Raw genomic sequence first — 15,806 nt, 5'->3', positions numbered from 1 at the left:
CAAATATAAATGCCTCATAAATGTAGAGCGATGGTAGAGTTTACATCTTTTCCATAAAGTAAGTTACGCAACTCTCTCGCTGACCAATACCAAACATGGCCCTGACTCATTTCTTTTTAGTTCTGAACTAAGACATGTTCAAAAGTGTAATAATATTAGATTGATTGTATAAAATATTTGAAGAGATCGCCAACATAAAAACTAAGGGCGCGAATACACTTTGCAATAACTTATTGATTTACAAATTATTCGGTTTGGTTCATGACGTCTAATTCTCCGTATGTCCAACACGAATGTCTGATTCCCCGATTGTCCATTACAGAAATTGCGCCTACCTTCAAAACATCAATCATATGGTTTGGGATATGTGAGATAGAAACAATTGAAAGACGAACAGATATTCCATTTTAACTTAAAATTAATTGATCGATTGTGCTTAATCATTCAATACACACTAAAAATGGACTAATAAACTTATTTGTTTATTTAGTGCCGGGAAGTAATATAAAAACAAATTTGACTTTCAGTGACTAGACATTTGGTGAATGAGATATGGGAATTGTCATGTTCATTTTTCCTAATTTCGGTGGCAAATTTTCTTATTTAAATAATGTAGATAAATGAAATAATTATTTCGACAGTATTATTTAATAATCGAGTATGGTATCCTGATACAGTAAAGAAAACTAACCTGAAAATTAACCATATCATGAACCAAGCCGAAAAGTTCTCGCAAGATACACGAAATTTACTTGCGTACAAGTTCGACAGCCTTTTGGTGCTTAATAAATAATGCCCGGGTCAATTTGAAACAACAATTTAATAATTATTAACCGCCTCCACCGCTGCTTAAGCACTATTTTACTTAAGAGCTTTATGCGAGCCATAGTAGTAAGTGGTACGTAAAGTATATTTTTTGGTATCATTGACAATCGTTACACCATTTTTAGACTGGTGTTACTCACCAATCAATGTACTTCTACTTGTTGCTTACTACTGTTTCATGTAACCGTCATGATGGATCATATCGCACACCGGCTAAAACGTCGTCACAAAAATCTTCAATTTATGGGTTATGTTATGGGTGTATACAGAAACTTCTTTTGGTTTTCGGTAAAAATTATAAAAAATATGGCAACATTATACTCAGTCTGAAGTTACTTGATGACTGATAATTTGTTCGAAAACGTAACAGAGATTTAATTATTAGCTTGCCACTTTGCCATTTTTTGAGTTATGACGGTGTTGAAGCCGGCGTGCGATATGAAGAGACTCGATTTTCCGCTGTCATCTTATCACCTCGTGTGAGTTAAAACAATACATAGTCAGAAAAAAACTCTGTAAAGTGTATTTATGAAATTCAATATTCATTCCTTATTTACGAATGTATGCTTTCGTTGTATTTAAATAAATATATAATATAGGCCAAGCACTAGATCTTAAATGCATTTTAAAATTGTATATCTGTGTTTTTTATTGATACATATTTAAGAATTATCATGAAATCGAACAAGTGGATGTAGTTTTTGTTTAATTGTTAATTCGTAGGAACAAGAGGTGATGCATGTTTGTATTATAGATATATTCACGTTAATCCTACTGGATAGATCAATTCTTAAACCAAGATGGTTTTAATCGTAGGCCTATCAGTGTGATGGAGTGTGTACTTAGGGCGCCTTCAAATTAGACGCAAAAAGAAAAAAATATTAACCGCTAGATGGCAGCACATTGATTGAAAATTTGAATAAAAAATCGAAATGTAACTTTCAATAATAGGTATTGATGGCATTGAACTTTTAAACGATATATCACCATACGACCAAACATTATCAAGATTTCATAGTGTTTCAAATTAGGAATGCGTGAGTATTAGCGACAGCGGTTCTGATAGTAATCGAGGCTTTAGGCACTTCCGTTTTTTTCCGTGGTCACGACAGTGGCGCTGTAACACTACTGCAGCGCTTGCGCGTCTAATTTGAAGGCTCCCTTATACTATCCAGTAGGAGTAGGGGTAAGCTCCCTTTTAAAAGTGTGCTATGTGACTAGTAGATAGAGAAAATAAAACTTTCTACAGCCCACTGACTGATATATTTGTATACTTTTAGATTAAAATTGTTTCATTGTGCTTACTGTTCTTTATATTAATACGCGCTAGATTGGAATTCACACATTGTACTCGCATTTTCGACATATGTTTCAACATCAGAATGTCAGATGTTGATTTTTTACATGTTGTAAAAGTGAGATATGCAATTTGTTACCCTTGGTTTAATAAAGCCACATGTGATCATACGTCAATTGCTGTTATCACATGAAAGTCGTAAAAATGGTACGAAATACGTGAAACAAAGTTGTGGACTAATTTCTAAAAAGCACTTTCTTGAAAAGTGTCATTTTGCAGATGTGGCCTTATTACACCAAAAATACACCATTACAATTTTCGATTCAATTAATGAGATTGTTTTGCACTAGTAGGTGTAGATGCAATTAATTTCATAGTCCTTAAGAATAAGTAATTAAATGCCTTAAACACGACCTACCTAAGTACAATGTGGGAATTTCGAAATTTGACGAATTTCTTAACGTTTCTTAACTAAGTTTAAAAGAACTAATTTTAGAAAGCATGTTAGAAACTGTAGCTAGGGAACAATATGTCAGTATTTAACGAAGTATTCACAAATCATAAGTTTAATATTGCCGTATATTTTTGACGTATGAAGTTGACGTGCAATTGAGGCGTTCGTTGATGAAGGCGGACCTGGGAGCTCAGCGTAATGTGGCTAATGATACAAATCCAGGATTTAAGGAATAAGAGCATAGCCGAGCGTATTGATTTAATTTGGTTTTGACTTGTGATATTAATCGATTTAACATGAGCTCTGCACTATGTGACTGTACAATGGACGCCCGTAGTAAAGTTTGTAGTGTTTTTCAATGTAATATTTCACATGTTTTGAATCTTGTCAAATTTTTAATACATATTGTCATCTTTTTACTTGTTCTATTGTTGTTTCTTGTTTCTCGCAAGTTTGAGTGTGATCGGGGATATATTACTAATTGTTAGTTTGCTTATCGAGTTCTTAGGTTTTTGCTATTGCCATACATTGGAGAAGAAAAATTTTTTTGGGATCTAAACAGCGCACATTTATTTCGAATAGAAATAAGGATCCCGTAGTCGCGTTTGACATGGAATTTGTATAGCCTGAAACGATTGTTTGTTTGAAAAAACAAATATACACCATTTAGATGCAAATAATATTTTATAATTCCTCCTAAAGTAGCGGACATGTCAGTATTGTAGAAAAAAAATGCTAGTAGACCCATTTTAGAATTATTTGCAGCCAGAAACAGTTGTGTCATTTGGTACCTCGTATATCGAATGTTAGACGTAATTATGCATGTTATTCAACTTCAGACAACAAAGTTACTTCGTCCCGATCGTTCTCAAATTGTAAACTTATTTCACCTGACCTCTACCTCGATTCTACGTTCAAGCATAGTTGTTTGTATATCAATATTTAGTTGTAGATAGTTGTAATGTTGACAGATTTCATAGAAATATCAAAATTAGGAAGGCTGAGGAACCGTATTTAAATTATTTGAAAATTTAGGCTATGTGTAACACGCAAAAAAATGTAATGTTTTAAGGAAATATGTCTAATAAATGCCTCAAAAAGAAACTTAAGTACTTTGATTTAATGCCATTTGAATATCACAAGTGACTGTAGTCGTCGGTGCGACTGTTGGCAGTGGTGATGTCGCATTGCAGCTTTTGTGAATACACCTTTAGAATTAAGAAATTCTTAGGCTGCGAATGAGCCTGTTTTGCAAAAGGCTCGCGAACTGCACACGTGCATTTGGTAGTGCGTTCTGTTCGTGTGCCGTTTGCGCGCCGTCTTTGCTTGCTTACCTTGCGTGACGTGTGATTACAATGGTACAATTAACTGCTCGCATTCGCCAGATTTGTACTCTGTATCCATAGGATATAAAAAGTTTGTAACAGACAAAAACTAGAAGTTACAGACCAAGCAGTCGATTGTGTAAGTAGTCGACGTGACAATTTCAAGTGTAATAATTTCCTTAAATAAGGATTATTTGATAGGTATATCGTCTGCTTAAAGTTAAAACTACGTAAGTGACATTTTCCAAAAAAATATTCAAATTATGTACCAGTTGTAAGAAATTCACAAGCTTTCTGCAGATAAAACTCTTATTAAGCTTTTTTGTCATTGAGATTCACGTGCAGAAAGATAGTGGTTTTCTTACCATAGCTATAAATTAAAGACTTGTGGAAAATGTCACTTATGTAGTTTTACCTTTAAACAGACGATATATGATTGACGTAATATTTAAATTTCATCGCTATGGTGTCCTTAATGCATGACTTCCCTCGTATTCCACCACCTACTCACTTTTCAGCTGAGCATTCAGCATTTCATGTTTATAGCAAACATACATTTTATAAACCAAACGCAGTTTCGTGATGCTGAATTGGCAGTTATGCTCTACAACGCTTTCGTAAGAAGTATGGAGGAATACTGGGCAGCCATCTGGGACTGTCCTAGGAGACGGTCCTAATAGAACGCAATAAAAATTCTTACCTAGCTAACAACAGTACATGCTGAAAACAACGTAGACTTTGAAATCATACGTTGCGACAAAGCGATGCCTGTGTAGCATCGCTCATACAATGGTTAGAAGAATAAAAAATAAATTACGAAAGCTGAAGGCAACTCTGCTTTGTGAAAATTAATAAAAATCAGTATCTGTACAGACATCATTGTAGTAGCGGAACATCGCGTAATGGATTATTGTATGATATTTGATGGTGTTATTTATTCTTATACTTCAGGGCGACGCATCAATGGAACAGGAATACTAAAATTGTAATCACATCTCCTAGGTAGACAACCCCGAAACACCGTGAGATCCAGAATTGTGACATCATTTACGACTGACGTTAGCAAACAAATGTGTAAAGACATTGCAAAGCAAATCAAATAGAATCGTACTGCGCAGGTCACACCGCGAACGAAGCTAAGCTATCAGCCGGGGCATCTTTTCATACTTCTGTTCACACCTCACACCGCAAACTAAGCTAACTAAACTAACCCAGTGAACCCGCTAGCTATGTAGAATTTGCCGCTCTTCTGCCGCCCTTAACCCCCGCACGTATACCATAGTCACTACTTACTACGTATTTTCTTAACGTAGCTTTGCATGCAACTTGAGCTAAACTAACTTTTAAATTATAATGATATTATTTTATTTTTATTATTATAATTATAGAAATACATTAACATGGATGATTAAAGTTGTCTAGTATTACAATTTTTATTAAACCATATCTTTTGAAAGGGGACGCGCGGGGTCAGGGTCAAAGGTCATAGAAACACTATCGACCTAGTAAAAATATCTAATAAGTTTTTACTCAACAACTACACATCTTAACAGTAGGTAATGAGATATTTTAAAAGATAATCGTTTCCTTATATTTAATAATAATAATAATAATGTTAATAAATGACAAGGAATGAATTGGTTACGTCGAAGTTATACAGATTCACAAGATTATCCTGCCTTATAAACTAGAAGATCCTGTACCTTAGGAGGCAAAATTCGACCGTGGATGGGCTTACTATGAATATTTGGTGATTTAAAATGTGGAATATTATGTATGGGTATGCGCGCGCGTATATTAGCTGGCATAATCGCTTGCATGCAACTAAGTGTGCTAAGTTAGCTAGCTTTGTGACGATACGACCTCCTTCATCCTCATCCCGCCTTTTTATCACCTTCGCTCTGGTTCCTGGCCACTTATTTTCAATGTTTGAAACGTTCTTTAATTTCTTTGCCTCGTCATTCTCACTTTGTTTCGTTCCGTCGTCACTCTCTCTCACAAATTCTTTTACCAGTTCCCACCCTAAATCATCATTTTAATACCACTCAAACCTAGTAATATTTGTATAATTCGGCCCTTTCGGGGTAAGTTTGTCTCACGATTTTTTAGTATTTAGCAGTGTATTTTAATAATGTACCTGTTTTTTATACTTTTTTTGTTACAGCCTTTCTTTTTTCTTTCGCCTTACACAATAAATTCTTGGACCGAGTTATCTATTGTTATTGTTGGCAGTTTACAACCTTTTCAGCTTCGTTCTCGTGTGACCTGCGCGTAAGCGTTTTGGTTGAAACTGTAAGTTTATATTGTCTTTATGAATAAACAAATAAATAAAACATAACAGTTTGATTTATTATTATTTTTATTTACATAATATTTACATCACATGATTTGACAATTCAAATTTGATTATTGCATTCTTATCAGAGAATGCAAGCAATAATAAATCGATCATTTATATCTGGCGTTACAATGGCGAGCACCGAAAGCGGGCAATTTGGATGGACTATTTGTACCATTACAAGCAAGTTTTCAAAATTACTGCATTAGAATTTATTATACAGATCATTGAAGTGTGATTTTTTTATATATATATATGATTTTTCATATACTAACTACACAGGTATTATATAGGCAATTATAGTGATCTTCTATAGACTGGAGAGTTCAAAATCGCTTGGCATAAAAAGTATTCCTATTATTAAGAGCTAGGCGTTTTTGCCGGTGGAGTAACCGCAGAGTATTTTTGTTTTGCGCTCTAACATTTTTATAACAATATTAATAAATAAATGAACAATAAATGTGCCACATAACCACACCCATTGCCTGGTTTCAAACTAGAAAATTCTCTGTACTATGAATACTCAGACCAGAACCAAATTAGAAAAGTTTGTTTCCTAAATTGGTCCTATCAAGAATCGAATCTGGGACAACCTCATCCAGTGCCCACAGTGCAAACCGTACCGTAGGGCCATCGAGATCGCCAATATACAATTGAATAAAAGATAAAAAAAATCACACTTCATTTTTAAACTCAATAAAAATTCATAACACTGGAAATACCATCTTTAACACTTCACCACCCTCAACATAAATACAACATCAGTCTCATATTTTGATCGTGTCTCAAATCTTGACTTCCATCAATTTTACAAACAACGACGTATACCATATTCCAGGAAACATTGCATTTAAATTTATTAAAAAAGAAATTAATGTTTTGTAGAATAAAGATATTTCGAAAATAGTATTCATTTTTAATTGTCCACTTGTTTCATTTGATTTTTCTGTTGCGATTTCAATTTGATAAACATTACTTGACTAGATTACAATAAATATCTTGATTAGAATGTACCATCCATTTGTTTATTTACAATATACTTTTGATTAGTTAATTATAAACCTGATGTGATGTAAAGTAGGTCAATAAGCAAACAATCAATTAGCGGTGTGTTAACTTGAAGCTTCAAAATCTGTACTAAATCTAATGGCACTTAAAATACTTTTTTCTTAAAAGATATTACAAATTAGAGAGTTGTTGGCGACAAATTATCCTATATTTCTATTTATTTATTTCACGTTGCTACACTATAATTGTTTTTTAATTCCAGTAAACAACCAATTTTTTTGTTAGTTGTCACTCTCAGTTACATCAAAATTATAACGATATAGGATATAGTGCTGTATTTGTTCAAGAAAGAAGTTTTTTAAAAAAAGGCTTGCATACTGAAGTTGCTAGCGTCGAGTGGAAAAGCACTGTAAGTATTTTTTATCCTGATTACACTCACTGTTAGGCCGTTGTGTAGCTCACATATTTACCGAATTTATTTATATATGATTAATTCACGATTAAAAGGTACGTATATGCTGTCCGGCAGCATTATTCTAGCGATACAACAATTTATGGACAATCTTATTGACACCGATGTTATTATTAATTTTACTTGTTTATTTACCAGTACTTATAATTTTCGCGCTGGTAAGTTAGTGCAACTTAAAGGTTAGCTGCAATGATAGAAGGTAATTCTCGGTTACAGTGACTATTGAACGAGTGATAAAATTATGAAAAATAACACATTACAAATGGATCAATAATGCAATCACGAAATCCTTAAATCTCGAAGTGAAGCTTGGAGTTAAGTAGAGATATTTCTCTTTAATGATATGACTTCAATTACGTATTATTTGCAAAACACATTTCAATGGCTTTCTAGAAGTGGCCTATCTATATATATATATATATATCATAAACACCAAATTCGTCAAGAAGACGTTTTAAAGAAAATTGAAACGAGTCGGGTGCTCACAGCGGACGAATCATGCACCGTCGCCATTATTTTAACCAATGGAGAGCTCTGTGTTTTACTCGGTAGTAAAACTTAGCATATAAATACAGCTGTGTAAAAAATAGTGGTTGTATAATCCGATGCTTATTTACCTACTGTTTGGTTCCTCGGTAACGTGGAATGCTTTTTTTTATCGAAAAAATCCCGCGACGGGGTTTGTCAAAAACTAAGTATAAAATTGAAGGTAGAGACTTTTAAAATGTTATTTGTAATTGTATGTAACAAATAAATTAAATGGTAGTCATATATACAAAGTAAAAAAATGTAATAGCTTCGGACTTGAAAAAAATTGTTTTCGTTTGGATTTTTTTACACTAGTAGCTGTTTACAGTAGAAGATCCAATAGTCATATTCCTGGTCATCATTGGACCTTTAGGACTTGTAGTGAGGCAAAAACTCGCGCCAATAGGGGAACCCGAATTTTTTTTAATATATAATAGACACACGCTAATTTAAAAGTACAATCAAAACTTTTGTTCGAATATCGCCTCCAGGGCAACGGAACAAGATCCGTCAAATTGTATTTAAGAAGCTGCTTCCAGATTTCGGTACTTCACTGGAAAATTACTTTTAGGTATAAAAGCATCCGAATATCCGACCACTAGTAATAAGTAAAAAATTAAGTTATTCGGCTTGTGCCATTATTCTGCGATTAATTAAATGCAATCCGGAATGAATGTAGTCTAGTAAATACTTGCAGGAAATCAATTGTTAATGTCGACAATCGAATTTTAAACCTTCTGAGATCAATCATTACGATTTCAGTACGTAAAAAAGGACAACTCCTACAATCACCTTTATTTGTATATTTATTACGGGCATTCGTTACATCAAGAGGGTGCATGTTGGTGCCTTTATACTATAGTTTCCCAAAGTGGACCCTATCGCCCCCCAGTGGGCGCTGAAGATTCCGAGGGTAGGGGGCTCGGAAGCAATTGAGGGGCGTTGATGCTATCCAGGGGGTACTACCGTATTTGAAAAAAAAACTTGGATTATCCATATAAATTATACTACATATATTTTCATTTCTTTTACTTGTGATTTTTTGTGTAAAGTTAATATAAAAAATGCGTGATTTCAATAATTTTTTTGTGGTGGTGAGCCAAAAAGTTTGGGAATCTATGCTTTATACAATAACGCAGTATTGCAAATTTATACAAGAACGCAGTAATTGCAGAATGCTACGTTTTTGAACTAAGTATGTGTGTGACGAGCAGAGGGAGCGAAACTTTACTGTGAACAAATGAACTTACGCCAAAAAAATGTTACGTTAAAAAGACGGGTGTTTTATTAATTCATTTTCACTTGCTTTTCTCATCGCTGTATATACAGTTCAAAATCGTTATTCTGCAATACAGCGTTGTTGTACAAGATAGCGATATTGTAATTCATAATTTACTAAGGTCATTCAGGCAGTGAGGCTATTAATGATTAAATCCATCTCGAGTTTATTAATAAATATCACTTGAATGCACATCAACAATTACTCAATATATAATAACCAACCGGACTATATATATTTCAAATGGCCACCAACATCTACATGATGTAGCGAATGCCCTATTTCTAACTACATAACATTTAACATGCATTTTTTAATTAGTTATCTAAAGATAATGGCGCTGTTAATCTAACTGGCCTGTGCCAAATATGGAACAAGGTAAAGGGGAAGGAACATTTCATTTTAACTGTAAAATTTCATTTCTTTCTTCGACGCTCCGGTTATAAGCGGGTGTAGTGTGGCGGACCACGAACTGTACCTGAAAAAGAACTTAAAACTAATTTGTACCTAATCTAACACTATAACTAAATATTGGAATAATTACATAACTTATACTATGTACTCATGCATATAAATATTATATGTTTGAGCATGAGTATATAGTATAAGTTACGTAATTATTACAATATTTAGTTTAATTGTTAGATTAGGTTCTAAAGGTACAGTTCGTGGTCTGCCACAATAGCATGTACTAAGGAGAATTTAATTTGAAATTACAATGGGTCTTCGGTGAAGGAAAACATAGTGGTGAAACTCATAATCCCGCACTAGGGAAACCCTGTATCGCGGGTGCCATGGACACACACATAGACCACAAATTACAACCAAACTCTCGAGAGAAATATATGTGGGCCATACAAATATTTCTCCCGGCCCGGGAATCGAACCTGGGACTTCTGCGTGGCAGTCCAGCATGGTAACCGTTCGGCCACAGAGGCAGTTGCAGAAGCATTGGGCCAGTGTGGCGGGCTATGGACTAAACCCTCGCGTCAGACTAGACCTGTGCCCAGCAGTGGGGCGTATAAATGTTGATGTGTTGTTGATGATGATAATGATGAAGGAGAATCTGCCTTTCGAAAGAGCTGTAGAGTTAGAAAACAATAATTTTGTGTGTTTGTTGGCTAAACATTAAAATGACCTGTTGACATTAGCCTTGTGTAGCCTTAAATTATAATTATATACTCATGCTGCCTAGGACATCGTATAGCAGTTTATCACACCGTATATAATAACGAGTATTATATAATAATAATGTGCCAAACAAACATACTAATTACCTGATTTCTAACCATATAGCAAGTACAAGAGCAATTCCAAAATACTCAGACGAGAATTTAGAAAAGTTTCTTTCCCAAATTTGTTCTACCGGGAATCGAACTCGTCCAGTGTCTAAAGTGTAAATCGTTAGGCCACCGAGGTAGTCTGGGAATATTGAAACATATATTTTGCAATATCTGTTAAAATGTATTTTTATGTGACAGGACGAATAATTCGTGTGACTGGTGGTAAACGACATGTCTGTCCATAGCAGTTGCAGTGCCACTAGAATCTTAAATCGCAAAGATCTGACGGGCACAGCCACTTCGCCCGTCATCTTGAGACTTAAGTTGACTAGTTCCAAGTGCCTATAAGTTCACCAGCACCCCTAACCCTTCAAAACCGGAACGCAATAAAGCCCACATTGCCCCTTGGCGGCAGAAATGGGTGAGGTGGAGGAAATTTTTCATTAGGAGCTCTACTGCTACTAAATGAATTACAAAAAATCAAATATGGTTACTATGAAATGTGACAACCCGTACAAACTATCGTTCTACTGCACTGTATGTCAAGGAATGAATCCACTTTGTCATAAAAGGACGGAGGCCAGAAAGGTGCAGGTTCCACATTAACTAAGCTTTTAACTAGGCATGCCATTGATGCTTCCAATGCACAATCATCTTACAAAATGTTAATTGTTTCCTAGTATCAACGTTACATTCTAAAACATGGAAGTGTAGGAATCGGTTCTAAAAAATATGTATTAAGCAGATTACTTAGATATCATTAGCACTGATGCACTTGTCTGTTTTGTCACTACTTCTCACAAATAATATTGGATTATCGGATTTAATCCCAATATATTTAAGTAGATTAATATTTAATTTTAATGCTAAAATCAGCCCACAGAAAAATATATATATTACCAAATGAATAGATTCCTCCGTTTTGTGACAAAAATAACAGTTCTAATAGATAGAGAATAGAATTACGCAGTATTCTGCAATCGCATAATCTATACATAGTATTTAAAGATGGCGTGACTTCGACTCTAACTGTGGCATACAGTAGAGTATAACACTACTACGAATATGTTACGACGCTATAGTGTGCAATGGCGTAACTTCAGCTATACGTTATATGGTAGTACGCATTACATTGGCGTAACTTGAACAGTATGTTACCTAGTAGTATGCAATGGCGTAACTTGAACAGCATGTTGCGTATTAGTATGCAATGCAACTTTAAGTGTTTTGCGTAGTAGTATGCAATGGCGTAACTTAAACAATATGTTACGTAGTAGTATGCAATGGTGTAACTTTAACACTATGTTGCGTAGTTAGTATGCAATGACGTAACTTTCGCAGTACGTTACGCAGTAGTATGCAGCGGAGTGACGGTTAGAGGAGCAGTGACGGGTGGTGGTGAGGCGACAGCGAAGGCAAGTCGCTCTAGTCGTTGGTGCAACGCGGCGAGACGTGGCCATGCGCGAACTGCGAGATGCTTCGAGGCTAGGGCTGTCAGAGCCGCGTCTAAGGCATCGTACAGCTGTCTGCGCTCACACTCACCGCATGATGACAGCTCCTGTTAATAGACAATATTGAAAATAAATAGAAGATTCATTAAAAAATACCAGCCTGTTATAAAAAGCATGAAAATGACATGCTAGCAGAAAACTCACCTCTTCTATAAATTCCAGCTCGTCAACTTCACCGGCTTGTGCCGCTTGTCTTTTGAGCGTCTGAAATACACGAACAAGCGTTAAGCTTAATCCATACTACTACCATTTTATGTAAAGACGCAATCAGTTATCACTAAATATCTTTATACGTATTTTGATATATGTACATATATCATAATAATAAGGAATTGCTTAATTAATTTTTTTTATTGAAAACACAAATATAACGTGAAATTACTTAAGACGCTGAGAACCGTCGATGACCTTGAGCGATAACGCCATGTATAGGTGTACTAGAAAATTATCAAAACAGATAGCTGATTACGCCTGTACTTTCCAAGTTTAATTATTTAAAATATACAGTTTGAGTTATAGTCATTAAATGAAGTGACGCAGCAATTTTATTAGTTGCTGCAAATTTGCTATTCTGTACAAAGTGAAACCAAAATCATACCATTGTTCTTGGTAACTAAACTAAAATTTGTCAATGATTTTAGTTAATAAAAATGGAAGTAAATTTGGTAAATAAAAATTTTGCTAAAAATGGAAGCAAATAACTTTGTTACTAGTAATTTACTTCCAGTTTTGTTAACATGGACTTCCGCAATGTAACGTCTGAATTAATTATTTAACGATTTCAGGGCCCAATTATATTAAAGATCATTTTCTATTCTCGCGTTCCTTCTTGATACAAAAGCGCATCAAATAATAATTCTATAAAATGAGCGTAAATTTTAGTTTAGTTTTGAAAAATATAAAATGAGCATAATTATCTTTATGTGGGATAAAATTATACAATGAATTTGTCTTGTTATTAAACTTTTCAGGTTTCCGGTTTTGTTATTTACACGTTCTGTGGCTATTTACATAGTGCCATAAACCAGTCAATGCGTTAAGCATTGGAAGCAATGCACGAGAAGGTGGCATGTTCTCTCATTAGTATTCGGTAGAAATAATATCGATTCTCTCCCCACTGTCGTATCTGACACTTTTCGTAACGTACGAATTTACTACACCTTTCATCGACCACTCTCCACTTATCACTGAATTCCGCATTCCCCTTTCCGTCATCGGGGGACTAGATGTACGGTGGGGTTCCACCCCTATGTTGTGGATATTCCCGGGTTCGCACGAAGCGTTTTGCTTCCACATTTATATGTCGAACGGCTATGGAGTGGAATTCCCCGCCTGCAGATTTATTCCCCGAACGCTATAACTTAGACCTTTTCAAAGCAAGGTGAATAGGCATTATTTAGGTCTGCATGCTACATCTTCGAGTTAATATGTTTTATACGCGATTAAGTCCCGATCAAATAATGGGTTAGTATGTTATTTATGTTTTATATATAATTTATGTATACAATATTATGTATGTACTCTATATGGAAATAAAATTAAGAATCACAAAAGGCTTACTCTCACTAAAGCAGTTATTATTAGAGGTGGGCGTTTAAACGAAAAGCATTTAAAAAAGTTTTCTTTTTAAATTAAGCACAAAAGTTTTGTGTTTTAAGCGTAAGCGTTGGTCAGTTCTATACTCAACAATTTAATTTTTTAAGTTTCAAGTCCCGCCATTTATGTTTCATAAACAAATTAATTCGTCAATATGAATAATAATTTTATACATAAAAACAAAACTAGTGTTTTACAAATAAAGTTACTTAACTTAAATCCTTTAGTGGTCTACTCTTGCTTTTCGCTATCAGCACAACGTTGCTAGCTTTTTTTAACATAAAAGTAATCAAAACCAAAATGGTAATGAGTAAATAAATATATAGGGTGGGCCACAGTTAGAGCTACACAAACTGTCATAATCCTTTGATGAAAATTGTACCTTATGGTAATTATAAAAAAGTGTCAATGATTAACAGTTTGTATAGCTTGATGTGTGGCTAAGTGACGTTTACAGTTTGAGAGAACACGCCCCGTGTTACCGTTTTTGTGCCAAAGCGGTGTAAATGTATTTGTATTGCATTGTATTGTATAGTATGAGATTAATAACCTTGCCGCCTTATTCTTGACTCGAGATCGCCAAACAGGGCCTGAATGGTGTAAATACCTGTTTCACATTAAAGCTGTTAACGGTACTAACAATAATATGCAACTCAATAAATAATTGGTAATAAATAAGTAGTCTTTTATCGAGTAGGTCAAAAATGTAAATAAATCGATTTTTTATGATTATTTCAAACATCTAATGATTGCTTTAATATTTTAATTAATTAATTTAATCGTTTTGTGATTGATTCTATTAAATAGTATGATTGATTCCATTGAAATCCAATTGGTAAGCAATTTAATCGAAAGAGCCAATTAAATAGTAAAACAATCAAATAACTAGATAATAATCGATCAACTACATGCCAATTATGAATCTCATTGGTAGAAAACTGTACAAAAACAATTCATATTTAGAGATTTTAGATTTAGACTTTAAAAGAAAACTAATAGAGTAAACGATTGGAAATAAAAAACGTTAGAACAAAGTATTGACAAAAAATATATGACCAGTGTAAAAAGCCGATTACAAAAGGTCTTTCTATAATCATAATACTTCAAATGCTACATGAAACTACAATATATGAAATGATATAGAAAGAAAAAGATATTTAAATACCAAACAATGCGAACAGTCGTGAGCAGTAAGACAGTTGAAATAAGAACTTCGGTACTACATGGTTGTTCTGGGTAGTGCCTCCATTTCACTACTCTAGTACAGGAAATTACCTAGTTTGAAACCAGGCGCGAATATGTGACACATTATTCTTAAATACTTACTTCAATAGATTGTCGGTACTGTTCCATCATGTTTTTGCTGGCGTCGAGTTCAGCTAGCTTCTTTACTACCACATCTGCTACATTCTTCTCTGTTATGTCTATTTTATCTCTGAAAATCAAAGTATAATTCGTTTTAGAACGTTCTAACATCACTTCGGAATCTATTTAGATGACTTTAGAGTCCAACGCAAGCATTGGGTTTTTGTCCGCAACAACTGTCAACTACGTTCATTACAATTAGCACTGTTATAACTTCCGTAGTCTATTTGTATGAGTTGCCAATGACAGGGTCAGCGCGTTAATGGTGCACTTAGATGTAAAAGAAAATAACACGAGCGAGCACCATTGACCGACTTCGTCTTTTTGTAAATTGATTTCTGAAAAGAATTAGGACAAAATTGTCTATCATAGTAACATGTTTGTTATTGTTAAGTGTCAGTTACTGAGTGTTAATTACTGGTGAATGTCGAGTACCGGTTAGTTAATTTGTGGATTTTTGATGTTCATTACTGGATTTGGAGAAATTCTAAACTAGAATTTCTTCGGTTTAAGGTTTTTTTAGTA

General features: G+C 34.3%; 1 protein-coding gene across 2 annotated transcripts in view; it reads right to left on the bottom strand.

Annotated features, from left to right (window-relative positions):
- Window positions 1-11,123: 11,123 nt before the first annotated feature.
- Window positions 11,124-15,806, bottom strand: part of LOC113237573 (chromosome partition protein Smc) — a 119,413-nt gene continuing 114,730 nt past the window's right edge. The window contains exons 9-12 of one of the 2 annotated variants that reach the window (XR_003311045.1): window positions 15,243-15,351; window positions 14,467-14,523; window positions 12,465-12,524; window positions 12,317-12,367 (exon numbers count right to left, since the gene is read on the bottom strand). Coding sequence is in view for 1 of the 2 variants with exons in the window: in XM_026474138.1 (XP_026329923.1) it covers window positions 12,155-12,367; window positions 12,465-12,524; window positions 15,243-15,351 (382 nt within the window). In the remaining variant the exon portion in view is untranslated. Of the gene's footprint in view, window positions 12,368-12,464; window positions 12,525-14,466; window positions 14,524-15,242; window positions 15,352-15,806 lie in introns of both variants that reach the window. The other variant, XM_026474138.1, reaches the window with a different exon arrangement.

This window comes from Hyposmocoma kahamanoa, unplaced genomic scaffold, assembly GCF_003589595.1.
Source record: "Hyposmocoma kahamanoa isolate Upper Pololo Valley unplaced genomic scaffold, ASM358959v1 93, whole genome shotgun sequence".
NCBI lineage: Eukaryota > Metazoa > Arthropoda > Insecta > Lepidoptera > Cosmopterigidae > Hyposmocoma > Hyposmocoma kahamanoa.
The sequence above is the reverse complement of the archived record's forward strand: the minus strand, read 5'-3'. Positions and strand labels throughout refer to the sequence as shown.